The 27,902-nt window shown below is 39.3% G+C and overlaps 1 protein-coding gene and 1 long non-coding RNA gene across 2 annotated transcripts; both read right to left on the bottom strand.

The window, feature by feature from the left end:
- Positions 1–993: 993 nt before the first annotated feature.
- Positions 994–22,987, bottom strand: LOC148862225 (uncharacterized). Its single transcript, XR_016112767.1, has 4 exons — positions 22,794–22,987; positions 2,033–2,147; positions 1,751–1,936; positions 994–1,606 (listed from the first exon to the last, which is right to left on the bottom strand). It is a non-coding gene; the product is annotated as an uncharacterized LOC148862225 (long non-coding RNA).
- LOC148862226 (elongation factor Tu, chloroplastic-like) lies at positions 16,326–18,489 on the bottom strand. Its single transcript, XM_088983687.1, has one exon. The coding sequence runs from the start codon at positions 18,157–18,159 to the stop codon at positions 16,648–16,650; it is 1,512 nt and encodes a 503-aa protein (XP_088839813.1). The 5' UTR covers positions 18,160–18,489; the 3' UTR covers positions 16,326–16,647.
- Positions 22,988–27,902: the final 4,915 nt, after the last annotated feature.

Below are 27,902 nucleotides of genomic sequence, written 5' to 3'. Positions count from 1 at the left end.
GTTTGAAGCCTCCACTTTCAGGTGGCCAAAAAAAGAGGAAAAACCCTGTGGAGATGCAAACGGGCAGCAGTACTCTGGATGTTATGGGAGGAAAGAAATCAGAGAATTTTTTAAGGAAAGAAATCAGAGAATTTTTGAAGGAAAGAAAAGGTGCAAGGAAATACTGATAGAAGGGATAATGTTAAAAGTGATCTCATAGGTAAAATCGATGATTTTACTGTGGATGATATTTTCAGGAATTGGAGGACTGTTGCATTCTCATCATCTGCAAAAAAGAAGGCAGTAAGGAGTTGGGATCCTCCTGAATCTGGTTTCCTCAAATTAAACTTTGATGGAGCAGTTTTGGCAATCCGAGCATGGCTGGAATTGATGGGGTTATAAGAGATGACACGGGGAGTGTAGTGGGGCTCTTTTCCGGCCCTATTGGGTGGGGGGACTCCATTACAGCTGAACTAAAAGCAATGGTTTTCGGAATACAAAAAGCCATGGAAATAGGCGTGAGAAAGTTGGTTGTTGAAGGCGACTCCAAAGTGATTATAAGCTGGCTAAAACATGATGGAAAGACTACATGGATATTCAGAAATGAGATCAAGAAAAATTAAGCACATCACAAAGGACATTCAGTTATTAGTTCAGTGGACTCCAGGAATAGCAAATGGGTTCACAGATCAGCTAGCAAAGCAAGGGGCTAAGAGGGAACAATGTTTCTGGGTTCAATTGTAAAATTGTAAGGCGAATTTGGGTGGAATGTTTTTTGGACAGGGGGGTAGCCGAGGCTACCCAATCTTTGTACTAATTTTCATATCTTTTCATTAATAAAATTACTTTCACTGATCAAAAAAAAAAAAAAACAAGAGTGAAGTCATGCTATAATATGATGAAGGAAATCAAAGAAGGGAAAAAAACAGAAAATATTTTAAGATTCAGTGAAGAAAATAGTGTACAAACTGTTCAGAAGTTGGGAGAAGAGACAAGAGGTTGAGAGAAAAGTTGAATCTTGGGCTGATTACAGCCTTAATCTTTGTTATATTCAACTAATGTACAATTAATAGAAAAAAGACAAGAATGCCCTTAATAGAGCAGTTGCAATAACCGAGGATTAAAACAAAAGAAAGATGGGCCTAAGCTGGCCCAATACATGAAGCCCACACTCAAATAAAAGTATAAAACAGATATAAAAAGAAAGAACCAAACTGTCAAATAAGTAAAAGCCTAACAAAACATAAAAAGACAAACACTCCTCTCAACAACAAAAGAAAGCAACCTAAACTCAACAAACAGCCACATTGCAGAACTCTTAATTAAAGACTTATAAACAAGTAAAATCATTCCATTGGCAATTATTTTTCATTAGTCACTCAATTAGCAATAATAGTACCCACTGATGGCTTCTAACCATAGAACCAATAGCTTCCTTCTGCTTATCTGTAGGTTATGGTTAATAACACAACCAAAGAGAATGGTATTATGAGTAAGAAAATAAAAGAGCATGCCTTCTGCTTATCTGTAGGTTCCTCCATGTTTACCACAAGCTGTTGTGTTTTACCTTGGAACTTTACAAAGGACAAGATGCAACCAAACCCGTAAACTGGACATTCTTTTTGGCCTGACCTTGCACCACATGTGACATGAGTTATTTTAAGAGTGTTACCTCAAAACTTAGTCACCTACGTCAAGTGTAAAGGCTTTTGGTTTAACGAATTCTCTTTATTATCAAAAGACGTAATAATAAGGAAATAAACAAGTATACCTTCTGCCTTTCTGTAGGTTCCTCCATATTTCCATAAGCTGTTGTGTTTTACCTTGGAAATTTACAAAGGCTAGATGCAACTAACCCAAGCATTCTTTTTGGCTTGCCCCTGCACATGTCCTTCTTTATACTCTCATTATGGAAGACATGAATTTTTCCAAGAGTGTTCTCTCAACACATAGTCACCTACATCAAGCGTAAAGCCTTTTAGTTTAATGAATTCTCTTTACTTTATTTTCAAAGAAAAAAGAAAAAAAAAAAAAAAACTTAAGCAATTAGTACCATTCAATAATGGTCCGGATGGTACTTGCACCAACAGTTTTCCCAGCTCTGATGGCAAGCCATGTCCCTGATTTCCTTCTTTACTAGTGCCAGCCGCCAGGTATGAGAGAAATTTCTTAGATAAAAAAAAATCAACATTATCATTTCAGTTTTGACTTCCCAAGTAAAAGAAACCATGTTCCAGCAATGATGGTCAAAAACATAAATAAATAGAACATAGAAATTACCTCAACAAGAGAAGGCAGCAACTCAATGTTGACATGGTGGAAGAGTCAAGAAACCTCCTAGACTACATTTCCTTTAACTCGTCATATTCATAAAGGGCACCACTAACAACAGTACACCATCATCAACTTATATATCACAAAAGTCAATTGTAACAAATGACGGTGCCAGCTGGCTCAGTTGGTAAGTTCTCTTGCTGGTTGTAGCAGAAACTTCAAGTCCCGCCGTCACCAAGGTTGGGGGGTAAGAGGTGGTGGATGGGCTACCCTTGTTGTATATCCCCATAGCACTCAAACAAATTATAAACAATTGAGTTCTCCAAGTGTGTTGGGTAAATTGGAATGAGCTTGTTACTGCCCCTACAACAACAATCCCACTAACACAAACACTCCTATCTTCCAAAGGTGTGATTGCCACATAGAAATGAACCAAACTTTAAAGAGAACACCAACACTAGCTGCCTATTTACAAAGATACCAACACTTTTCTTATCAATAACAAAGGATTTCATTAATTAGAAAAAAGGAATACAAAGGGGAGATCACCTCTCTTATCTCCCCCAAACCAGAAACAATGCAGAAAAGTTACAGTGAACCCAAAACAAGTTATCCCTATTCACCCCTTGCTTTGCCAACCCATCAGCAAAGGAGTTTGCACATCTCTTAACCCAATCTACTTTAACTTCCATATATTTTGTCAGCCACTTGAATTTTTTCTTCCGATTGCTGTACATCCACAGGCTGGTTTTGTTTCCCTTCAGCCAATCTACCACCAGTTTAGAATCTCCTTCGATGATCAGCTTCCTCAAGTTTAAGTCCTTAGCTCTCTGAACACCTTCTAAAGCCACCAAAATCTCTGCTCTAGCCTCTAAGAGAGCCACCCTCTTCAATTGAGCTTGAGAACAAAGCAGTTATTTTCCCTTTCTCATCCCTTAAAACACCCCCAATACCCAAAGGTCCTGGTTGCAATGCTGCTTCCACCAAAGTTCATTTTGTAAAATCCACTTTGGGGGGGGGGGGGAACCAAGTTGGAACTGATACCTCTTGCATCGGGGCTGAAAAGGCAATTTCTTGGCAAATCATCGATTGAGACATTGTTGAAGAGATCCATTGATTTAAGCCAATGGAATCCCTTGGAGCAAACCACCCCCTGAATGGTTTCCTTGCTCCTCTCCTTCCCTAAAAATATTTTGGAATTCCTTCCTTCCCAAATAGTCCAAACAACAACAGCACTCGCACAACCCCACATTATTCTTCCCATTTTCTTTGGCAATCTAGAAAAGGAAGGAGGAAACTACCCAAAGGCCCCAGTTGCCAATGCTGCTTCCATTAAAATTCGTATTGTAAAATCCACTTGGGGGGGAACAAGCTGGAACTGATACCTCTTGCATCAGGGCTGAAAAGGCAATTTCTATCCATTTTCTTGACAAATCATCGATTCAGACATTGTTGAAGAGATCAATTGATTTAAGCCAATGGAATACCCTGAAGCAAACGACCTCCTAAATGGTTTCCTTGCTCTTCTCCATGGTTTCAAATGTCGTGAATGTCGCCCAGCATATGTCGATGTCGAGGCTCACCGACATGAAAATGGATGGTAATATAAAAATTACATTATTTCAGTCGACATTTCCTATATTTTGGAAATGTCGACCAAATCGGTCCAAATAACCAAAAAAAGACAACTTTTCCTATTATGTCGACTAATGTACATTAATAATATAATATATTAGTATATTATATTATTATAATACAATATATTAATATAAATTATTCAATTAATAATTTCTATTTAATATTTCAAATAAAATATTTATAAAAAAGAATTAACAAAATATAAAAACAAAAGAATAAATTAATTACTTTATAATATAAAAATAAAATATTTTTCAAGTAATAAAATATTAACTAGTTAGTATTTTTGTAAATACTTATTGAAATCAGCAAATGTTTATTAAATTTTATAATAAATCATATTCTACATTTAATATAAAATATCAGAATAAATTTATTAAATTTTATACTAAATCATAATTTATTATAAGTTTAGTATTAAAAATAATAATAAATTCACTAAGTTTTATAAGAAATCAGAATTCATCATAATCTTAATACTACAAAAAGAAGAATCATTTTATTAAATTTATGATAAAACATAATGTATTATAACTTTAATATTTAAAAAATCAGAATAAATGTATTTCTATTTACTAGTGTGAAATAAATATATTAGAATTTATAATAAATCAGAATTAAAAATAAGAAAATAAAATATCAGATAACCTTGTAAAAACATCAAAATGCATAATAAATCAGTAAATTGTCATTTACTAATTTGTTATTGATCTTAGTTCCTTAGCTTTATATAATGGTTGGGAATAAGATAATAGTCTAGAAATATGTATTAATGCTTCTTTTATCATTTTACAAAATATCATTTCATATTTCCACATATTTCATAATATTTCCACAATGTCTCTAATTTTTACAATATTTCCCCTCGACATTTCCGACATATGTCCTATATTTTGGTAAGCAACATTTCCATCGACATCGACACTTTAAACCTTGCTCCTCTCCTTCCCTAAAAATATTCTAGAATTCCTTTCTTCCCAAATAGTCCAAACAACACCAGCACTCACACAACCCCACATTATTCTTCCCCTTTTCTTTGGAAATCTAGAAAAGGAAGGAGCAAACAACCCAAAGGCCCTAGTTGCCAATGCTGCTTCCGTCAAAGTTCATTTTGTAAAGGGGAAGCTGGAACTGATACCTCTAGCATCAGGGCTGAAAAGATAATTTCTTTCCGTTTTCTTGACAAATCATCGATTGAGACATTGTTGAAGAGATGAATACCCTAAAGCAAACCACCTCCTAAATGTCTTCCTCCTTGCTTCTCTCCTTCCATGAAAATATTCTAGAATTCCTTTATTCCCAAATAGTCCAAACAAGAGCAGCACCCACACAACCCCACATTATTCTTCCCCTTTTCTTCTAGAAAAGGAAGGAGCAAACAAACTTTTCACATCTGGTGGTGGAGCCCACTTGCATCCAAAAAAAGAAGAAAACCATTCCCATAAACCTTTAACAAATGAGCAAGAGATCAATAAATGGTAGCAATTCTCACCGGCAACCTTACAAAGACAGCACCAAAAAGAAGACAGTTTTTTGGTCTTTTTCTTTGAAGCACATCACAGGCATTGATTCTTTCCAAGTAAGCTTCCTGGCAAAAACAACCAATCCTAGGAGGAATAGGTTTGTTCCACACTTCTTTAACAGGAAAAGGTAGACCCCCATTAGTTTCCAATTGGGTTAGGGTGTTGAAAAAGGAAGAGCAAGTAACAAACCATGAGAAGTGGGGGCCCAAATTCTTCTATCAGTTGAAGGGGGTCCAAGTACACCCCATCAAGTACACTCAAGAGAGACAAAGTACTACTTAACTCAGTATCCCTAATAGCCCTTCTTAAACCCAAATCCCAACCAAACATAGAATCAGAATTGGAAGGAACCAAGAAGGTAGAAATAGGCTCATTTTTATAAAGTGACAAAGCAAACACGGAAGGGCACTGGTCCCTTAAGAGAGAATTCCCCACCCAAAAGTGTTCCCAATTTTTAATACAATTCTTAGAATGCAAGTCATACCTGATCCAAGGCAAGAATAAAGGAAAGACACCAACACTTTACTCCATCAAAAACCCAAATTTACCAGTAACTGATTCATTTCAATGCTTTTCATCCTTGAGTATGAAGAACAAAATAGAATGAGCCCTTAAGTTTTTGTTCTTGAACACTTGTCTCAAATTAGAGACAACTCAAAAAAGGTCATTTGGTGGTTCACAATTAACATAAAACGGGGGAAAAGGACAGTTGTAAGTTGTGCTCAATCTGAGATAGGTGAAGGGAACAAAACCTTTATAACAAGGCTCAAGGCAGAACTTTTTTTTTATTGGAAACGGTAACTTCATTAATACAATTTTTTTTATCAATAACTTAGAAACTTTTATTGATTAAAATACTTTAGGATGCAACAATAAGTTACAAAAGAAATCAGCATAGTAAGCTGACCCAGTACAGAATTACAAGTGTGCCCAAAACATATACGATCTGTGAACCCCTTGCTTTGCTAAGCTATCTGCCAAACTGTTGGCAGTTTGCCCATCTCACCTGAATTGACAAGTTCCTTGACATCCATTTAAATCTTCTGAATTCATTCTTCAACTACCATGTCACCCCTTCCCCTTTCTGCAACCATTTTATCACAGTTTTTGAATCTCCCTCAATGATCAGTCTATTGATCCCCAACTCTTTAGCCTTCTCAACCCCATATACTGCAGCTAGAAACTCTGCCCTTGTCACATCACCTACCTCCACAGGACCGGAGTAAAGGACAATGATGGAACCATTTTCATCTCTAATGGCCCCCCCAATACCTGAAGGGCCCGGGTTACCCACACAACTCCCATCAAAATTTAGTTTCTTCTAACCCTCTGTTGGAGGGGACCAAGTCTCAACAAGCTGTCGTCTCATAGATGATGAAGCAGCAATAAGTCCCCAAACCCTGAAAAAATCTTCAACCTTGAAAGCTGAAAACAGCTTCAAACTTTTTATGAGTCACCCTCAATGTTATTATTTCAACTAAAGCTTCCTTGCATTTTTCTTTACTTTCAAATATCCTATCGTTTCTTTCCTCCCAGATGGTCCAAAGTATTGCTGCTCTAGTGCATCTCCAAAGAATCCTTCCCCTCCTAGTCATACCACTGATACCATTAGGGTTGAATAAGCCTTCCACCCTGTCTGGAGAGGACCACCTACACCCAAAAAGGGAAGTAAACCAATTCCAAATAAAACTAACAAAAGGGCAAGATATAAGGTGGAAAACAGTCTCACCATTCAATTTACACAAGACACACCAGTTAGGGGACAAGCACCAGTTTGGCCTTTTCCTTTGAAGTACATTAAAGGTGTTAATACAACCATGAGAAACTTCCCAACAAGAAGCACTGACTTTAGGGGGATAGGAGGCCACCAAATTTCTGACTGGAAAATGAGAAGAAGATTGTGTGGCAACCATCAAATGAAGAAAGGATTTACAAGAAAATGACCCTTCAGGAAAGTTGGGAAGCACACTAGAGGGGTTTAGTGACTAGAGCTCTACCTAGAGTTACCTCGGATCATTGTCCTATAGAGTTAGGCCAAGAGACTTTTGGGATTAGACCTAAACCCTTTAGGTTCGAGAACATGTGGTTGACACACCCGGACTTTGTGCATAAAGTGAAGGAGTGATGAAGAGAAGTGGTTAGGGGAGTTAAGTGAAAAGGGGTTAGATTCCACAAAAAATTAAAAAGTCTGAGATCCAAAATAAGAGATTGGAATAGAGAGGAATTTGGGAGATTTAAGGAGTTAAAAGCATCCCAAATTGAGGATTTAGATTTAAAGGAACATGAAAGGACCATGAGTGCACAAGAAAGAGAATTGAGATGGAAGTTGAAGAAGGATTTGGAAGATGTTCTATTAAGGGAAGCGATATCTTGGAGGCAAAATTCTAGGCATCAATGGATCAAAGAAGGGGATGGGAATACCAAGTTCTTTCATGCTATGGCCAATGAAAAAAGGAGAAAAAATTTTGTGACCAAGATTGAGGTTGAAGGAGTAAAAATTGAGTCACAAGAGGAGATAGCCAATTGCTTTGTAACTCACTTTAAATCCATTTTGAGAAGGCCATTGGAGAGAAGGGTGAGAGTGGAAGATCTAGATTGGCCAGGTCTATCAATCAGTGAGGCAGCTTGGTTGGAAAGAGACTTTGAAGAGGAAGAGATAAGGCAAGTTGTTTTCTCTATAGACAGGTCAAAGGCTCCTGGACTAGATGATTTTACCATGGCTTTCTATCAAGAGTGTTGGGACATTATTAAATAAGATTTGTTTGAGGTGTTTAGGGAGTTTGAAAACAACCATGTGATTAGTTGCGGAGTTAATGTCACGTTCTTAGCTCTCATCCCAAAGAGATCAGATGCCAAACATCCTAAAGATTTCAGGCCGATTAGTTTGGTGACCAGCATCTATAAGATAGTGGCAAAAGTGCTTTCTTTAAGGATTAAAAAGGTCCTTCCGTCTCTCATTACTCGAGCCCAAGGTGCTTTTATCCAAGATAGGCAAATTATAGATAAGATCCTTATAAAAAAATGAATGTGGAGGAAACGAGGAGATCAAGCAATCAAGGTTTTATTTGTAAGCTAGACATTGAGAAGGCCTATGACTCAATAGATTGGGATTTTCTATTAGAAGTGCTAAGGAAATGTGGATTTGGGGATCGATGGTGTAGGTGGGTGAGTGGATGCATAACATCTTGCCAATTTTCAGTTCTAGTTAATGGAGGGGTCAAGGACTTCTTCCTAGCACGTAGAGGGCTCAGGCAAGGAGATCCTCTTTCCCCCTTTTTGTTCACACCTGTGGTAGATGTGCTCAGTAGAATGATTTCTAAAGCAAATAGGGAAGGGCTAATAAGAGGTTGAAGGATAGGCAGGAATTATGTCATAGTGACTCATCTTCAGTTTGTTGATGATATCATCATCTTTTGTGAAGGGGGAGACTTAGGGAGAGTGAGGAACCTAAAAGATCTTATTAAATTCTTTGAGTATGCTTCAAACCTATCGATTAACTTTGACAAAAGTTGTGTGGTGGGAATCAATTTGGAAGATTGGGAGGTAGAGGCTATAGCAGGTTCTCTAGAGTGTTCCATATCTTATTGGCCTTTAACCTATTTGGGCCTTCCATTAGGAGCTAACCCAAAAGAAAGTCGGTTTTGGTATCCAATTGTGGAAAAGTTTGAAAAGATGTTGGCTGCTTGGAAAAAAAAGTTACATTTCGATAGGGGGTAGAGTGACATTGATTAGGGCGACACTCGCTAGTCTTCCAATTTATTTTCTTTCTGTATTCAAGATACCCTCAAGGGAAGCCAAGAAGCTAGAAAAGGTGATGAGGGATTTCTTGTGGGAGCCAGTGGAAGAGAAGGATCACTTGATTAGGTGGGAGATAGTTAGCAGGAGTAAGGAAGAAGGGGGATTAGGATTGGGAAATCTAGTTTTTAAGAATGAAGCTTTACTAGGGAAGTGGCTTTGGAGATGGCCGTTAGAGAGAGAGGTTGTGGCACAATGTGGTGAATAGTATTCATGGCTGTTTGCAGAACGGTTGGGATGTTAGGGTATCTTCACGGGCGACTCTTGGGACACCCTGGAAGGCCATTCACGGAATTCTACCCCATTTTCTCAATCTGGTCAGGTATGATGTTAATTTTGGACACAATGTTCTTTTTCGGGAAGACATTTGGGTGGGCAACCAACCTCTTAAAGACCTTTTTCCCACTCTTTACTCTCTTTCCCTTTATAAGGAAGAGCCGGTTTCCAGTTTTATTTCCTACTCAGATTCTTCTTTGGCCCTAAATTGGGATTTTGGTTTCCGTAGAGGGTTACGTGATGATGAAAGTGCTTTTGTTTCAAATTTATTGTCGTCACTTGAGTCTATTTATTAAGATCCCCTCAAACCTGACACAAGAATTTGGACCCCTAACCTGAATGGTTTGTTCACTTGCTCCTCTTTCTCTAAGTCCCTTTGTTTCACTTCTACACCTCAGAATTTCCCAGTTAAAGAATTTTGGACTAGGCCCATTCCCCCAAAGATTGTTGTTTTTTGTTGGGAAGTTTATTATGGAAAGATTAACACCTTTGAAAACCTACAAAAGAGAAGACTAAATTGGTGCTTATCCCCTAATTGGTGTATTCTTTGTAAATCTCAGAATGAGGATTATCACCACTTACTAATCTCTTGCTCCTTTGCTACAGCTTTATGGAATTGGATCCTTACGTTGTTTGAGTGTAGGTGGAACCTGCCATCTGATACTAGTTTGTTGTTTAGTCCGTCTATTTTTGAATGACACACAAAGAGAGGGCAAATTATGTGCAAGTGCATAAGAGCAGCTTTGTTGTGGACAGTTTGGGAAGAAAGGAACACCAAAATCTTTTGTGAAAAAGAAAGGAGCTTCTTGGAAATTAAAGAATGTATTTTGACAAGGGCAATTCAGTGGCTGAAAAATCTTTGATGCATACTCTTTTGATGACCTATGGAGAAGTTGGTTAGCAATGGCTAATACTTATACCAGGAAGGACAGACATGGAGTTGAATGGATGTCACCAGGGGAGGAGTTTATCAAGCTGAACTTTGATGGAAGTAGCCGAGGAAATCCAGGACCTTCAGGCATAGGAGGAGTGCTGAGAAACAAAGATAGTAACGTGATATCTTTGTACTCAAGTCCCACGGGTGTGGGAGACTCTTTAAGGGCCAAACTACTAGCTGTTGTACAAGGAATCCAGCTTGCAAATCAGCTAGGCATAGAGCATCTGATTATTGAAGGGGATTCCCAGGTGATAGTGGGTTGGCTAGAGGATCCAAACACTGTGATTTGGGATTTTAGAGATCTTCTCAAAAAGGTTAAATGGTTAACAAGGAATATGACAATCAGAGTTCAATGGGTAGGCAGATCAACAAACTCATTGCCTAATTCACTTGCAAAACAAAGAGTTTCCCGAGATAACTTTATTTTAGGCTTCAGTGTAATTTCTTTTGTGCTTATAATTCTGTAATTAGCTTTAAAGGAAAGGTCACATCTCATGCCTTTCCACAGGTTGCATGTAACTCTTATTTGTTGGCTTAATAAAATTTCACTCATTTATCAAAAAAAAAGACCCATCGGCATTAGGACCCCAAATTCTAGAATCTGACCCACCTTCCCCCAAACAAACTAAACTCAACAATCCTAACAGCTCGGACACTGCAAGAAGTTCAGACTCTCTAAGGTTCCTATTAAATCCAAAGTTCCAATTCAACCCTAGAAGGTGAGATGGTTGACTTAGGAACTCAGAAATAGGCTCACACATCTTCCCAAAATCTGATTTTGCTACTAGTAGACAAGTCATACCTGATAAAGTTTAGGAATGTAGGGAGAACATCATGGATGGCCTTCCAGGGAGCAGCCAAGTTAGCCCTACGGAGACATCTAGCATCCCATTCGTTGCTCGACATGCCATGAATGCTTGTGACCACTCTATGCCATAATTTCTCATTTTCTTTTGGAAACCTCCAAAGACATTTGCTAAGCAAAGCCTAATTATTGAGTCTAACATTCCCTATTCCCAAACCCCCTTCCTCTTTAAATTTCCTTACCTTTTCCCGTCTAACCAAATGATCCTTCTTCTTTTCCCCAGGCTCCCAGAGAAAATCCCTCATGATTTTTTCAATTTTCCTCACTATCCCTTGTGGATTTAATTAGGGTTATTCTCCTCCCCCCCCCCCAATGAGATATAGTTCCTTTTCCATGTTGCCAACCGTTTCTCAATCCTTTCCACTACCGGAGACCAAAAGCTAGCAAATCTAGGGTTATCTCCAAGGGGTAAACCCAAATATTTCATTGGCCACTCACCTTTCTCGCAACCTAGGGAATTTGCCAGATCTCTCACTTGATCCTCTTGAATATTAATTCCAACCAATAAACTCTTTGATCAATTAATCCTCAAATTAGACATCCTCTCAAAGAGTTTCACAACCAACCTCAGATTTTCCACTCCCTCCATGTTTTCTCCATCACAAAAGATAAGAATATCGTCTGCAAACTGTAAATGAGTTGTGACTAGCACATTATCCCTCCCAACTGACCATCCCCTAAATAATTGCACACCATTTCCTTTTGAAATCAATTTGCTTAGGGCTTCAGCAATCACAGTAACTAGAAAATGAGAAAGAGGGTCACCCTGCCTAAGTCCACGGAATCCTTCAAAGAAATCATACATTGACCCATTAACTATTACAGAAAAGTGACTAGTTTGTAGGCATCCCATGATCCATTTACACCACAAATTTCCAAATCCACATTTCCTCATAATTTCAATCAAGAAGTTCCAATCCACTAAGTCATAGGCTTTTTCTAGATCCAGTTTAATAGCCACTCCCTTTCTCTTTAATCTCTTTTGAGCTTCCACGCATTTATTGGCAATTAAGATCTGATCAATAACCTGTCTATCCTGCACAAAGGCCCCTTGAGCTTGAGAAACGATTGGGGAGATCACCTTTCTAATCCTCAAAGACAACACCTTTGCAATCACCTTATAAATACTAGTGACTAGACTTATTGGCCTGAAATCCCCTGGTTGGTTGGCATTATTCTTCTTTGGGATTAGAGCTAAAAAAGTAGAATTCATTCTCGGACTTCATTAATACAATATTAAGTACAACTGTCAACCCCTAAACAGGTATTGAGTCCCTAGTAATGTTTATTACAAAACTGCCCAAAACATTCTCTCCCTCTTAGTGCCTTGTTTAGCCAATGTATCAGCTAAGCCATTGGCTAATCTCCTTATCCATTTGAAGAAAGCACCAATCTCCCTTGTTATATTGAGGATTTCCCTTATGGGTTGTCTATAAATCCAAGCTCCTAGCATACCTGATTGCAGCTAATCAATTAACAATTTAGAGTCTCCCTCTATCTCAACTTGGTGTAACCCCAATTGTTTGGCATATCTTACACCTTGAAGCAAGGCCATCACCTTCGTTCTCAATGAGTCCCCCACTCTTATTGACCATCAAAGTTCAGATTCATTCTTTGTTGTGTTGGTGGGGACTACAACTCCTACATAATAGGTTTTATGGAGGTTGTAGTTGCCACCACTCCCCGATTCCTGTAAATGTCTTCAGCAGAGAAGTCTTTAAATAAATTCGAAGTTTTCAATCATTGAATAGTCATAATGGTTATTCTTTCTACAATTTCCTCCTTGGATTTCTCTACTCCTTTGAAGATCCTATTCTTTCTTTCTTCCTAAACCGGCCATAGGATAACTGCTCTTGTGGCCTTCCACATTACTCTTCTGCGCCTCTTTAGTTGCCTAAAAAAGCTTGGGTCAAAAAGGCTTACCACGTCCAGGGGAGGTGTCCACCTGCAACCAAAGATGGAAGAGAACCATGTCCAAAGAAAGCACACAAATGGACAAGAAATTAATCGGTGTGTGATCGTCTCACCAGAACACAAGCAAAGGCTACAAACATGAGGTGACAAGCAAAAACTTGGCCTTTTTCTTTGCAACATATCTAGAGTATTTATTTTTTGGAGAACCACCTCCCAACAAAAAGCTCGAATTTTTGGAGGTATAGGTCAACACCAAACCTCTTTTGAAGGAAAATTTCTTGCAAGGTTTGTTGATTGAATGAGGACATCAAAGGAGGAACAAGTGAATACACAAGATGGAAAAGTTTTCCAAATTCTACTGTCCAAACAAGATTGATCCAGATAGGATGACCCTAAAAAGTTAACTAATTCATCCACCAATGTCATTTCCAACTCCCTTAGACCTCTCCTCAGACCCAGGTCCCAAGAATTATCAATAAAAACTGAAGAGATCACTCTCCTTTTTGTTTTCTAACAATGAATAAATAGTAGGGAACCTATCACTAAGGGGACTCTCTCCGACCTAAACATCTTCCCAAAACAACACTTTGTTTCCTGCACAAGCATCAAATTTAACATAAGGAAGGCAATATACCATGAATAGCTTTCCAGGGAGAGCGTCAAGAAGCCCTAGGGTCGACTCCTGCATCCCAAAGTTTATCATGTTCCAACGGCAATATCCATAACCATTTCCCCAATAAAGTTGTGTTTCTTACTATGATATTTCCTATTCCTAGACCACCTTCATTTTTACTTCTAGAAACCACCTCCCACTTCACTAAATGGTCTTTTTTGTGTCTCCTGATTCCCAAAGGAAATCCCTCATAATCTTCTCTAACTAGTTTGCCACTTTCACCGGTATCCTAAAGGTAGATAGGAAATACACGAGTAAGTTTGCCAATGTTGACTTTATTAAGGTCATCCTACCTCCCAAAGAAATGTAGTTTCTCTTCCAATCCACAAATCTTTTTGTAAATCTCTCAACCACTAGATACTAAAAGCTATCTGTATTTCGATTTCCTCCCAAAGGTAGTCCCAAATATTATAATGGCCAATCTCCTACTTCACACCCCAATAACCCAACTAGCAGATTCACCTCTTTACTCTTTAAATTTACTCCCACCATGCAGCTCTTGCCCCAATTAATTTTAAGGTTGTAGATACTGTCAAAATTATGTATTATCCTTTTTAGGTTCATATGTTCTTCTATTCTTCGTTCACAAAAACAAGATAATATCATCTACAAACTATAGATGTGTAACCACCACTTCCTCCCTTCCAACTCTCCAGCCTCTAATCATATTGTTTGCATCTAACCTTCTGGTCAATTTACTCGGCACATCGGCTACTAGAGTAAATAGGAAGGAGGATAGAGGATCTCCTTGTCAAAGGCCCCTTTTGGTAGGAAAGAGATCTCTTGCCACTCCATTTACCAAAATTGAGAAATGACATGAAGAAATGCAGCCAATCACCCATCTACACCATCTTGCTCCGAATCCCCTACGCTTAAGAGTGTCCATTAGAAACTCCCAGTCACCATGTCATAAGCCTTTTCTAAATCCAACTTAAAAACAGTCCTTTTTGTTTCTCCCTCAAGGCAGAACAATTAGTAACAAAACAAAGAAATTATACTAAAAGAAAATGAAGAAAGAACAAAGTTAATTTTGATGTTATTTTTGAATAATTTCTAAAATTTTTAATGCCTAAAACTGGACACTTCAAAAGTACGCTTGATTTCCTATGTTTTTAAAATTCTACATGAAAATGAAAAAAAAATGTCTAAAAAAATAGTATTTAGAAATTAGAACAATGAAGCAAGAAACTAAAACAAGATAAGGAAAATGTTTTGTGATGTACAATCTATATACCAAGTCTAGATACTCAACCTTCTTTTGAATAATGTTAATAGGTTTCTTCATAACATTTAAACACATCTCTCCATCATGGAATGAAATCCCAAGAAAGAAAAGCTTATAGCTTTCTTCATAACATATACACAAGTATCCCAAATATCCATCTTAAGCCTATGGATGAATAAAATTTCATTGATGAAGGTAGTGGAACTCATTGAAAACTGACTGAAAAAAACCCAAAAAGACTCCTCAATTAAAGGACTAAAAATTATGCTTACAAGAAAAGCAATATAGCATTACGTCATCCAGTTCTCTACATACACGGATAATCTACAAATATTAATTGTGGTTGCAAGATAAGCTAAACCATTAGCATCCCTTGATTTGATAGAAAATAAGAGAGATAATCTACAGAATTCCTTAAGAACCTCCCATAATTTTCTGTTTCTCTCTTATATTCCTTAGAACTTATCTTGACTTTCCGTTTCTCTCTTATTTTCTACCAAAATAAGCAAAGCCTTGAGTTATAATGAAAGCCAAGTCCTTGTCTTTAATCAATTCATTAACATAATCTACATACTTTACAAGTTGAAGAAGCAAGATGGACTAGAGGCAGACCAAAAAGGACATTAATTGAAGTAGTAAAAAAATAATTTAATCGCTCATGATTTAACAATGGATGACACTCAACAGAATGGAATGGAAAAACAGGATTCATAGCCAATCCTTAGAGGATGATGATCTACATACCTTACAAGTCTATGGAAACATAGTTCAGTGTGTTATGCCTTTGACCTCAAGAAAGAGTTCAAAGACTTAAAAAGGGAACTTTTGGTCTTTTTAAACTATGATTTGCAAACAGGCTGGAAAAGATATGCTTTTCAACTTCAAACAAGACTAATTCACTAAGGATGTTTTTGCCTTGTTATTCCTAAAACATTCAATCAATACAACCCAGACCTTGCAGTTTTGATGTGTGTGCATGTGCCTTCTTCAATCTCTTTTCAATCCAAGATGATATTTTATGCCTCACAAATGGGGAACCTGTCTGATCTCAAGTATGCGGCACGATGATGAAGACAAAGCTAATCTAACCAGTCCATACAAGTGAAAAAAAGAATGCCAGCAATCAAAGATACATTTACTACAGTCAACTAAAGTCCAGCTGTCCTATCAAACCAAATTACATGGAAAAATAACACCAAAGAATTTGAAAAAGTAGATCAAGAAACTGAAGAAAGTTTGCCATAATTGGATAGCCAACTCATTTAGCAAAAATATTTGAATCTTAGCTACAACTATCAGCAACACTTGAAGAAATAGAGAATTGGAAATACACAGAATCAAAAAACAAGTTCATTGACCTAAACTATAAAGTTGAAGAAGAGCAAAACTGCAGAACTATATGACACTAAAATCAGGACTCGATGCAAATCCAGTTGCATTAACTGCAAGTAATTATTGATTGTTCAAGTCCCAAAATATTCTACAAGTGAAAGAATCATTTGCCTCCATGCCAAGGGTTATTATCGGCCGGGAAAGAAGCAAACATTCTCATTCAATGATAGACTGGATGACACCCGCACCAACAGTTTTCCCTCCTTCTCTGATGGCAAACCGCATACCTTGCTCGCAAGCCACCGGCATAATAAGCTCAACAACCATCTTAACACGGTCCCCCGGCATAACCATTTTGGATTCCTCATCCTTATCATTCATGATTTGTGCGACCTTCCCAGTAACATCGGTAGTCCTCATGTAGAACTGAGGTTTGTAACCAGCAAAGAAGGGAGAGTGTCTGCCACCTTCATCCTTCTTGAGTACATAAACAATGGCAACAAACTTGGTGTGTGGAGTAATGGTGCCAGGTTTGGCAAGGACCATTCCCCTCTGGATATCAGTCTTCTGAATACCTCGAAGAAGAAGACCGACATTCTCCCCAGCATAGGCTTCGTCAAGGATCTTCTGGAACATTTCTACACTGGTAACAGTCGTGTTTCTCGTCTCCTTGAGGCCAACAAGGTCGACAGTGTCACCAATCTTAATCGATCCTCTCTCAATACGCCCAGTAGCGACAGTTCCACGGCCGGTGATAGAGAAGACATCTTCAACAGCAAGGAGGAATGGAAGATCGGTCTGCCGTTGCGGGATAGGAATGTAGTTGTCGACAGAATCCATGAGTTCATAGATTTTATCAACCCACTGATTCTCCCCTCTCTTGATGCTGGGGTTCGCCATTAGGGCTTCCAGGGCTAGTAGCGCCGAGCCGGAGATAATCGGAATGTCGTCCCCGGGGAATTCGTAAGATGATAAGAGCTCACGTACTTCCAATTCAACGAGCTGCAGAAGCTCCTCGTCGTCGACCTGGTCCTGCTTGTTAAGAAACACGACCATGTTGGGGACACCGACTTGCTTAGCTAGCAAGATGTGCTCCTTAGTCTGAGGCATCGGACCATCGGCACCGGAGACAACAAGGATGGCGCCATCCATCTGAGCAGCACCAGTAATCATGTTCTTGACATAATCGGCGTGACCAGGGCAGTCGACGTGGGCGTAGTGGCGCTTCTCAGTCTCGTACTCGACGTGAGCAGTGTTAATGGTGATACCTCTGGCTCTCTCTTCCGGAGCAGCGTCAATTTCATCGTATTTCTTGGGAGCACTGTTGCCAACGGCGGCCAAGGCCATCGTTAAAGCAGCAGTGAGAGTGGTCTTTCCGTGGTCGACATGGCCGATTGTACCGATATTAACGTGAGGCTTCTTCCGTTCGAACTTCCCTCTAGCAGCTCTGACCGTCAGGGAGCGGTGACTCCGCCGCGTAGTCTCAGCTGATGTGGTGGTGGTGGCAGTAGCGGACCACCAGAAGATGCTGGAGGGGTTAGTGAAGGAGGAGGAGAGGAGAGGAGCTGCTTTAGAGGCGAGGGCTCGCTTGGTACGGGAAGCGCCATTGGAGACTGAGAGACTGGAAGTAGCAGAAGGAGAAGAGATCGAGGAGGAAGAGGATGTCAAGGGGAGCTTTGTTGAAGTTGCTGCAGTGGCCGTTGCGGTGGCTGTGGCCGTAATTGCCATGGATGCAAGTTTTTCTTCCACTCTTCTCTACTTCTGATTCAGAGAGAGAGAGAGATGAGGGAAAGAGAGAAGATAAAAGGCGGATAAAAAGAGGGCTCAGGGCCTCATATCCGTCGGCCTATCCTCTCGGCATTCTGCAGAAAAATTTGGAATTTTTTAATTTATGTACAGTGTGAAATTGCCCACGGAGTTTTTGTGGGTTCACATATATGGGCCGTCCAATAAGAGGCCCCATATTGTGAAAAGTGAATCCCATCTTTTAGTGCTATTGATATTGATTTATGTACAGATTAGACGTTGGAGAAATAAGATTGCTGATGAGGAGACAGGAGAGTAGTCGTGTTGTTGACAGAGATCCAAGTGATGACTTGCCGATCGGCCACGTCTGCGTTTCAGGCAATCACACGTTTTGAAGCTTAGGTGGAATTGAGTCCACCATAGACCATAATATTGGGAGAAATGTTAGTGTCACTCGTGTTCTACGTTGCCCATGGAAGATTCGCTTTGGGTGGATGTAAGAGATTGTATGGAAGCATTCAAATGGAATCTTCCGTGTGGTGATTTCAAAATTCTCTAGTGGCGACAAAGTTTTCGTTTATTGTTCACGAAAAGGTTTTGATGCTGGCCCACATCATCCGTGAAGCGGTTTTTTAACTTATATTAAGAAACACAAACATAAGAATTCAACCAGTTGGGAATATTTACCTAGCCTCATTTTGGAAAACATGTACAGTATAAATACATAAAAAATAAAATAAAATATAAGGTTTTTCACTATATATATATTTGCATTTGTACTCCTTTCAAACTAAGCCTTAGTAGCAAAACACTATAGTTCCTACACTATAGTTCTTTTGGCCTCTTAGGCCACTTGATGGGCGGCCATAGTAAGTTCCCTGCTCCTGTAATTGATATTTATAGATAACAAATTTGAACATAAGTTATTAATGTTTTCTAAGAGGGGAGTGAAGGAGTATCAAAAAATTCTAGTTTTCCTTTCAGAGCTTCCACTAGAGATTTTGCATCAATATGGATGTCAAGGTGGGGCCACCCGAATTTCTGAGCAAAAAGAAGACATTCCTGGACTGCCACGCATCTACAAACAGCATCGAGTTTGTTACCAATAACACATAATAACTTAGAATTATTATCCAAGATAACCAAAACGTAAGACCCTTGATTCAGTTGAGTGAAACCTCCATCACATATTATTGTTATTTTATCCTCTGATTGGATATTAGCAATTTGATCCTGGAGGATTCCATAGGAGAAACAAATGTCTTAGTTGATTTGATTTTCAGAATTGACATACACTTGCAAAAATATTTGGACTTGTCTAAAGACACAAGAAGCAACATTTTCAACATTCTAAAAAAAAATCATTTTATTTTTTAGCTGTCAAATGAAATGACAGCTATATATGGCTAACCATATCAAGACTTGCTTAAGGATAGCTTTGTTATTGAATTTATGTGCCAGGAAAGGCAGAACTTCTGAGAATGATGAAAGGGAAATTGACCAAGGACTAGCAAAGAGGATAGCTTTTGCGAGGGAGCACCAAAGAAATAGGTGAAGGGAGTTCTTTATTTCTTGGTCACATAAGGTACAGGTGGCATTACTCAGGAGACCTCTACTCAAAAGGTCTGATTTACAAAGGACAAATTCCCTAATGAGTCTTCACAAGAACAATTTTATTTTTGGTGGGCATTTAAGTTTCCAAGAAAACTTTTTATCCATTTTATACTTTAGCCTTTGAGGTTGAGATTCAGATTATCCCAGGATGAGGCGTAGATTAGCTTTCTTGAAAACTCTCCACTCTTTAAGCCTTTCCAAAGAAATTTGTCAAATTGATCATTTGATATAGGGGTACTAAGGATGAGATCTTTGAATTCAGGAATTGTGGATTGAATCGTATTCTAGTTCCATGTTGGAGGTTCTTGATGAATTATGTCATCTATGCTCATTCTGTTGTCTTTTCTTGGGGGGATCTTGAGGAGCAATGAATTCTTTGGTTGATTGGATCCGGGGGAAATGCCTTGGAATTTTTTGATGGTTTGAGATCAATTTTTCTGGTGGATTTGAATGCATGGTTCCACTTGAATTTTCCAAACTCTTGAAGTTGAAGGAGGGGCTGTCCTGGGAAAAGATTGATTCCCTCTAAGGTATTTACCAAAAAAACTTTAACCCAAAGTGTATATGGTTCTACAATGAATCTCCATGCTAATTTAGCCAAGAGGGATTTGTTTCTAAAAGCTAAGTGTCCTAAACCCAGACCAACCCCATCTTTTGAAGCACATAAGTTCTAGGCCGCCCATTTTAGATGTTTTCTTCCTCCCATATCATTCCACCAGAATTGCTTCTAAATCTTTTCCATTTACTTTATACTTGATTGAGGCAATTTTTCAATACTCATGCAATAATGGGGACTGAATGAAGGGAGGATTGTATGAGGATTTGCTTGCCAGCATAGGAAAAGCTGCTTGTCAACATAGGAAAGGTTGCTTGCCTTCTACTTACTAAGTCGGGATTTAAACTTTTCAAGAAGAAAGCCATAGGAGTGGCTTCTTTTTCTCTTCCAAAAGAGAGGGGTTCCGAGGAACTTGCTTTCAGGGTTTAGGGAAGGAATTTTCAATTGTCTTTGAATCATCCTAGCACCCTTATTTGGGGTGTTTTTGCTAAAAAAGACTCCAGACTTTCGGAGATTAACCTTAAGGAGTTGAAAGCTTTCTAGGAGGTCCTTAAAGTCCATGGCCTCTTCTCTATTAGCATTTCCTAGAAGAAGGACATCATTTGCAAAGATCAGGTGTAAGATTGGGGGGGGGGGGGGGGGGGGGGGAGGGGGGAGTCCCTTCCTACCTTAATTGCCAAGAGTTTGCCTTCATTGCTTGCCTGAAGGATGAGCCTTGAGAGGCCTTCCATAGCAATGACAAATAAGTAAGGAGATAACAGATCTCCTTGTCCTATTCCTCTAGAAATAGAAATGTTACCTTCAGACAACCATTTATGAGGAATAGAAAATTGGGCAGTTGAAATATAGGCTTTTATCATTGAACACCAGTCCTTAGAAAATCCTAAAGTAAAAAGGGATCCAAGTATGTAATCCCATTTAAGAAATCGAAGGCTTTGGAGATACCCAACTTTAAGGCCATGCAACCTTATCTAACCTTCCTAGTCTTGAGATAGTGGAAGATCTCTTGAGCTAGGACAAGGTTGTCTTGGATCATTCTACCCTTCACAAAGGCCACTTGATATGGGGAAATACATTTTTTTATGAGAGGTTTCATTTTATTGGCCAACAGTTTTGATATGATTTTGTAGGTGACATCGTATAAGCTAATTAGCTTATAGTGATTGACCTCGGTTGGATTTTTGGACTTGGGAATGAAAGTGTAAAGGTATGGTTAAGTTTATCCACAAATTTCTTATTTCTGAATAATTCATCAACAAGGGCAAAAATATCATCTCCTAGGATAGACTAGGACTTTTGAAAGAAAATTGAGGGAAATCCATCTGGTCTTGGGGCCTTGAGACCTCCCATTGACATTACTATTTCCTTGACTTCTTCCTTAGATGGTGGGGCCAACAAGGCAGCATTGTCTTTTTCTATGATTATTTTCTCAAATAATTCTCAACTCCCACAAATTCAAATGACCTCTGAGATTGGAATTGTTCTTCAAAATGCTCAATTATGTCATCTCCAAAATGGGTTTTATTCCATGATTTTAGTCTTCCTTTTATTTAATCAAGTTTCTTAGAGATTCTGAAAGTGGCATATCGTTAGACTTTTTTAGCTCATTCTTGATTTATTATTTTTCCACATTTGGATTCCATCAACCAGTTTTTAAAGAATTTGAAGGGCTTTGGTTTTGAGATTGATTCTAGGTTTATTTTGTTCTCCAAAGGTTTATGATCAGAACCCCATCTTTGACAGACTGAAGCTTTTGTTGAAGTAAAAATATTCAGGAATTCATCCGAAACAAACATTCTGTCCAACTTCCTTTCTCTTCTAGCCATTCATTTTTGCCCATTAGTCCAAGTTCTAGAGCCCCCAACTATATTGATTTCTGTGAGGTGGAGGGAGTTTATAAAATTTTTGAAATTTTGAGCCATGATGGAATTATTTGTTTGATTCTCTTTAGTCTCATCAGTGTTACAGTCAAAATTAATGTCAGTATTGAGATAGTCAAGGGGGTTCTAGTTCGATGAATATCCAGTCATTCTTCATTCAAGATTTTCCAGAATTTTGCTTTTTGGTTTTTGTGGCGTTCTCCATAAAGAAAGAAAAGCATCCAAGGAAACTCAGGGGGAGGGGGAGGGGGAGATTTTATGTGACAAATTATGCTCCTTGTTGACTTCTTAATTATTTCGATTTCAACATTATCTTTCCAGTAAAGAGCCAAACCACCTGTAAAGCCCTTAGCCTCCATGAATTTCAAGTTGGGATAGCCTATTTTCCTTTTTAAGAACTCTGTTTTTTGAGTTCCCACCTTGGTTTAATACAGAAAAATTATAATAGGAGTGAACTTTTTGATATGAAATATAAAGTTGTTGTGAAAATATTTTCTTTATATTCCTATACAATTCTAGGCAAAAATAGAAAGACCAATATTAAAGTAAGGGGAGAAGCGGATTACCTCCTCATGGGAGTCATCAGAATCTTGTCGGGAGGGGGAGGCATCCTAATTGCCCAACATGGCTTTGTCAACAACATTGTTGAAATCTTCTTGTTCTTCTAGGGAGACTCGGTGAGAGGATGGAGGAATTGGTTCATCTAGGAGAGGTATACCACTTGAGGGGACCATCTGAGGGGAGATTATCAAACTACTCTAAATCTGAAGAGTGAAGAAGTCTTCCTCTATAAATCTTTTGGGTCTTTTATGACCCGACTCTGAATCCGAGGCTCAAGTCGGGTCTTCCTGTGTAGGTCATGGGATTTCTATCGAGGTGAGATTTGTCAAAGCTGGGTTTAAGTTGACACCACTCATGGCCCTTCAAAATTGATTCAAGATACGTTTCGCATAGATGAGAGGAGCGTCATGATGAAAAGTCATTGACTAGGAGTTACCTACTTCCATTCTTAGAAGGCTGTCAGATTAACCTAACTCGTTGGAAGTACCTGCTCTACCCGAGCTTCCACCTACTCCATTTCCCAAGGAAACTCTCATTGCATAGGATTCACATATCACCCAATGGCGGCCCATCCAGTCCTCCCTTGGAGGGTTTATGGCTCCTTGACGTTATTCTTCCTCTTGTCTATGCAAGAGTTGTTCTTCTTTGACAAACTCTCCAAAGCCAAGGAGGCACTAGTCCAAGCGCATTGGAGTTTCCGCTTTGAGCTAGGGACCCGAGAAGTTCATGGGTCGATAAGCAAAGAAATTTTCTTGGTTGTTGGTATGAAAGTTGGAGAAGGAACATCTATGATGACCATGAAAAATTCAGACACAAAGAAAGAAGACACTTGGGAGACTTTAATATATGTGTTAAGATGTGCCGAATAGGGGTAGTTTAGTCTTCTTCTGCTTATTAAGTAACTTGCTTATGTGGTAGTGTTATTAGAGTTACTCTACCCCACACTTAAGTAAAGTCATTTCTGTTTTTGTAACTATGATTAGAATCTAATATAGATTAAGGGGGTCGACTGAATGGGAAAACCCATCAGATTTTCGACAAACCCTTCTTCTTCTTTTCTTCTTCTTCTTCTTCTTCTTCTTCTTCTTCTTCTTCTCCTCTTCCTGTTCGGACTACAGTAGCAACAGTAGAAACATGGTATCAGAGCCATGCTCCTAACTTAAGTTAGTTGGTAAAGCACACCAGCATTGTTTGTGACTCTTCACCTTCGTTTTTGATCAGTCGATGGAGAGAACTGGTTCACCCTAGGTCAGAAACATTACAACTTATCTCTCTGCTGCGCATAACCTTCTTCAACAAGGAAAGTGACTTCAGTAGTGAATGGTTGATTGATATTCTCAAAGGAAGGTCGGTTCTCTCTTCTTCTAGTGTTACTTATATTTCTGGGTAGAAATCCTACAAGAAGTTGTTGTACTAAGTAGAACCTAGAGAACTAGGTTCATTGTTTCCCTAGGAAGGGCTGTGTGTGCAGTAGCCGAATGGTGTAGGGTTGTTGTAAGTCGTTGAATGGTGTTAGGGCTGCTGTAAGTGGTCGAGTGGTGTAAGGTAGAATGCAGTGACCTTGCCGAACTCCTTGTGGTTGTGTAATGCCCTCTTAAGTGTGTTAAATAAGTCTGAACTGGGTACAGCAGATTTGGCTGTGTTGTGGTGCTTGAGTGGTTGTAAGAGGGCCTCTACTTGTGATTAGTGAATGGTAAACTGATGCTTATGTGGGACGTAAGTGTGTGAAGTCAGCAGTAGTATGAATAAGAACAAGTGTGTGAAGTCAGCAGTGGTGTTTTGAAGCTGCAATAGGTGCCGAAATATCAAACTATGAACAACATCAATCAGCTTGTAGCTGGGAAGTAAAGTTAGAGACAACTGTGAAAGAGTACAATGGCAGCAATAGGAGATGGCTACAATGATCAGAAACCTAGTGTAGTAATTTCCTCCGACTACCTAGGAGTACAAATGACCTCAATTAAGCTAAATGGGGAGAACTATGTTCCATGGGCTAAATCACTGGAAGTTTTTCTCAAGGCAAAGAAGAAAGCAAAGCATGTTAGAGATGAGAAGCCACCGGTTGACTCTCCAAGGTTTGATGACTGGAAACAAGAAGATGCTCAAATCATGACTTGGTTGTGGAATAGTATGGAACCCAAAATCAGTGCCAACTTCATGTTCCTTGATACGACTAAGGATATATGGGAACATGCTAAGAAGCTATATTCTGGACAAGATAACACAACAAGAGTATATCAACTGTATCAGGAGTACTTTGATTTACAACAAGGAACCAAAACACTAGAAGAGTACTATGCCTGCATGAAGAATATAAGGAATGAACTCAATGTCTATCATCCCCTTACTCCAGATATTCAAGTTCAGCAAACAACAAAGGGAGCAGCTAGATGTTACAAGATTTTTAGTGGGGCTGGAGTCGGAATATGAACCAGTTAGAGCTCAAATATTGGGGGGCTCTACTCTTCCTACACTTGAAGGAGTATTCTCAAGACTTTGAAGATCTCTTTGGGCCAGACAGAGAACCCCACATAGTATGATAGATCAGCACTTGTGACAGCAAGAGGTGGTGGACATAGTACAAGAGGGGGAGGTCATTCCAGAGGGGGTCGTGGCAATTCCATGATTGGTAGGGGTGGCCGTGACTCAAGGGGAAGTCGTGGCAGAGGAAAAAATAACTCTACAAGGAAGTGTACTCATTGTGGTAGGGATGGACACACAGTGAATTTCTGTTATGATCTACATGACCCTCCCTCTAAATGGGCTAATCATGTTGTAGCAGGCGAGGTTGCTATTAGTGATAGTAAACTGGCAGACCTAACACCTTCCACATCAACATCTACTTCTGGGAGGGAGATGGTGAGTGTTCCGCATGATGAGTATGAACGGTTCCTTCAAACTACTTCACAGCAGCATACCACTACCACATATGCCCAATCAGGTATCGCTTGCATGTCATCTAAAACTTCTTCCTGGATTATTGACTTTGGAGCCTCAGATCATATGACCGGGACTCTAGGTGTGTTCTCTTCTCTTGCTGAAACCTCCACACCACAAACTGTTACACTTGCCAATGGGTCCTCATCTCCCATCTGTGGTGTTGGTAATGTTGACTTGGCTTCTGTCCCTTTATCATTTGTTTTATATGTACCTAAGTTTCCATTCAATCTTATGTCTGTTAGTAAAATAACCAAAGCTCTTAACTGTTCTGTTACCTTCTTTCCTTCCACTTGTGTTTTTCAGGATCTCAAGACAGGGAAGAAGATTGGTGGGGGCATGAAGCTGGTGGATTGTATTACCTTAACGGCGGTGGATCTTCAATTGCACTTCAGACTTCCCTTACTCCTCTACAATGGCATTGCCGACTAGGACATCCATCTCTCAAGGTCCTCAAGATGTTGGTTCCATCATTGAGTGAGTTGTCAGTTTTACAATGTGAGTCATGTCAGTTTGGTAAACACTGTCGTGTGTCCTTCAGTCCAAGAGTTGAGAGTTGTATGTTGAGTCCTTTTTCTTTGGTTCACTCAGATGTTTGGGGTCCGATCAAAATAGAGTCTTATAATGGGTACAAGTATTTTGTCTCCTTTATTGATGATTGTTTAAGAATGACATGGATTTACTTAATTAAAGAAAAAATGAATTATTTTCCATTTTTCAAAAATTTCATGCTGAAATACGCACACAATTTGGTGTTCCAATCAAAGTTCTTCATTCAGATAATGGTCATGAATACTTTCTTACTGCATTTCAATAGTATTTAGAACAGCATGGCATTATTCATCAGACCTCGTGTGCTTTCACCCCTCAACAAAATGGGGTGGCTGAATGGAAGAATCGTCATCTTCTTGAAATTGCTCGGTCTATGCTTCACCACATGCATGTAACGGTTTTGGAGTGATGTTGTATTCACTGCATGTTTTCTCATTAATCGGATGCCCTCTTTTATTCTTCATGGTCGGTCCCCCTTCTCCATCTTGTTTCCCACTTTATCTCCGTTTCCATTAACTCCTTGTGTCTTTGGTTGTGTGTGCTTTGTTCATAATCTGATTCCTGGAATAGACAAGCTAGATGCACGCTCAATTAAATGTGTCTTCCTTGGCTACTCTCGGACTCAAAAAGGGTACAAGTGTTACAATCCAATTGCCCGAAAGTGCTATATCTGCCCTGATGTCACATTTTTAAGTTTGTCCCCTTCTTCTCCAGTCATGAAGCACCATTGTCCTCACCCTTACCTCCTCTTCCTCTTCCTGTCAGTGATTCAGTTCTAGAGGCTGTTGTTGGAGTAGATTCATCTCCTCATCCAGTGCAGGTCACCACTGAACGACCACCGATCCGACAACTGTATACACGTCGAACGACACCGGCCCCTCCTCCTGCTTCTACCTCATCTGCGGATCCTCTCATGGCTCCTATTGTTGAACCTTCAGATCTTGACCTACCCATTGCCTTACGGAAAGGTAAACGTAGTTCTACACTCCATCCCATTTCCAATTTTGTTTCATTATCTCATCTTTCTGCCTCACATCGCCAGTTTGTTTCACTTTTGTCTTCTATTTCCCTACCTAACAATGTTCAAGAAGCTCTTAGTTCACCTGGATGGCGGCGGGCAATGGAGGAGGAACTTTCTGCTCTTCAACATACTCAAACGTGGGAACTTACTACTCTTCCACCTGGGAAGCATGCTGTGGGTTGTAAATGAGTGTATATTGTGAAATACTTGCCAGATGGTAGTGTGGAGCGTCTGAAGGCCAGACTTGTTGCTAAAGGCTACTCACAGGTGTATGGTGTGGACTATATGGAGACATTCTCTCTGGTGGCTAAAATTGGTTCCGTCCATGTCATAATTTCCTTGGCAGTTATGTATGATTGGCCTCTCCTTCAACTTGACATAAAGAATGCCTTCCTCCATGGTGGTCTAGTGGAGGAGGTATATATGGAGCAACCACCTGGGTTTGTTGCTCAGGGGGAGGGTGGTAAGGTGTGCAGGCTGAAGAAAGCAATTTATGGGTTGAAGCAATCTCCACGTGCTTGGTTTGGGAAGTTCAGCGAAGTGGTGAAGAGCTTTGGAATGAAGCAATGCCAAGTTGATCACTCAGTGTTCAGCTATGACTCAG

Source organism: Nelumbo lutea, chromosome 4 (genome assembly GCF_056320005.1).
Source record: "Nelumbo lutea isolate HS-2025 chromosome 4, American lotus-T2T, whole genome shotgun sequence".
NCBI classification, from domain to species: Eukaryota; Viridiplantae; Streptophyta; class Magnoliopsida; order Proteales; family Nelumbonaceae; genus Nelumbo; species Nelumbo lutea.
The sequence above is the reverse complement of the archived record's forward strand: the minus strand, read 5'-3'. Positions and strand labels throughout refer to the sequence as shown.

Coding starts and splice junctions, on each gene's coding strand:
- LOC148862226 (XM_088983687.1), bottom strand. CDS start 18,159: ATGGCAATTACGGCCACAGCCACCGCAACGGCCACTGCAGCAACTTCA.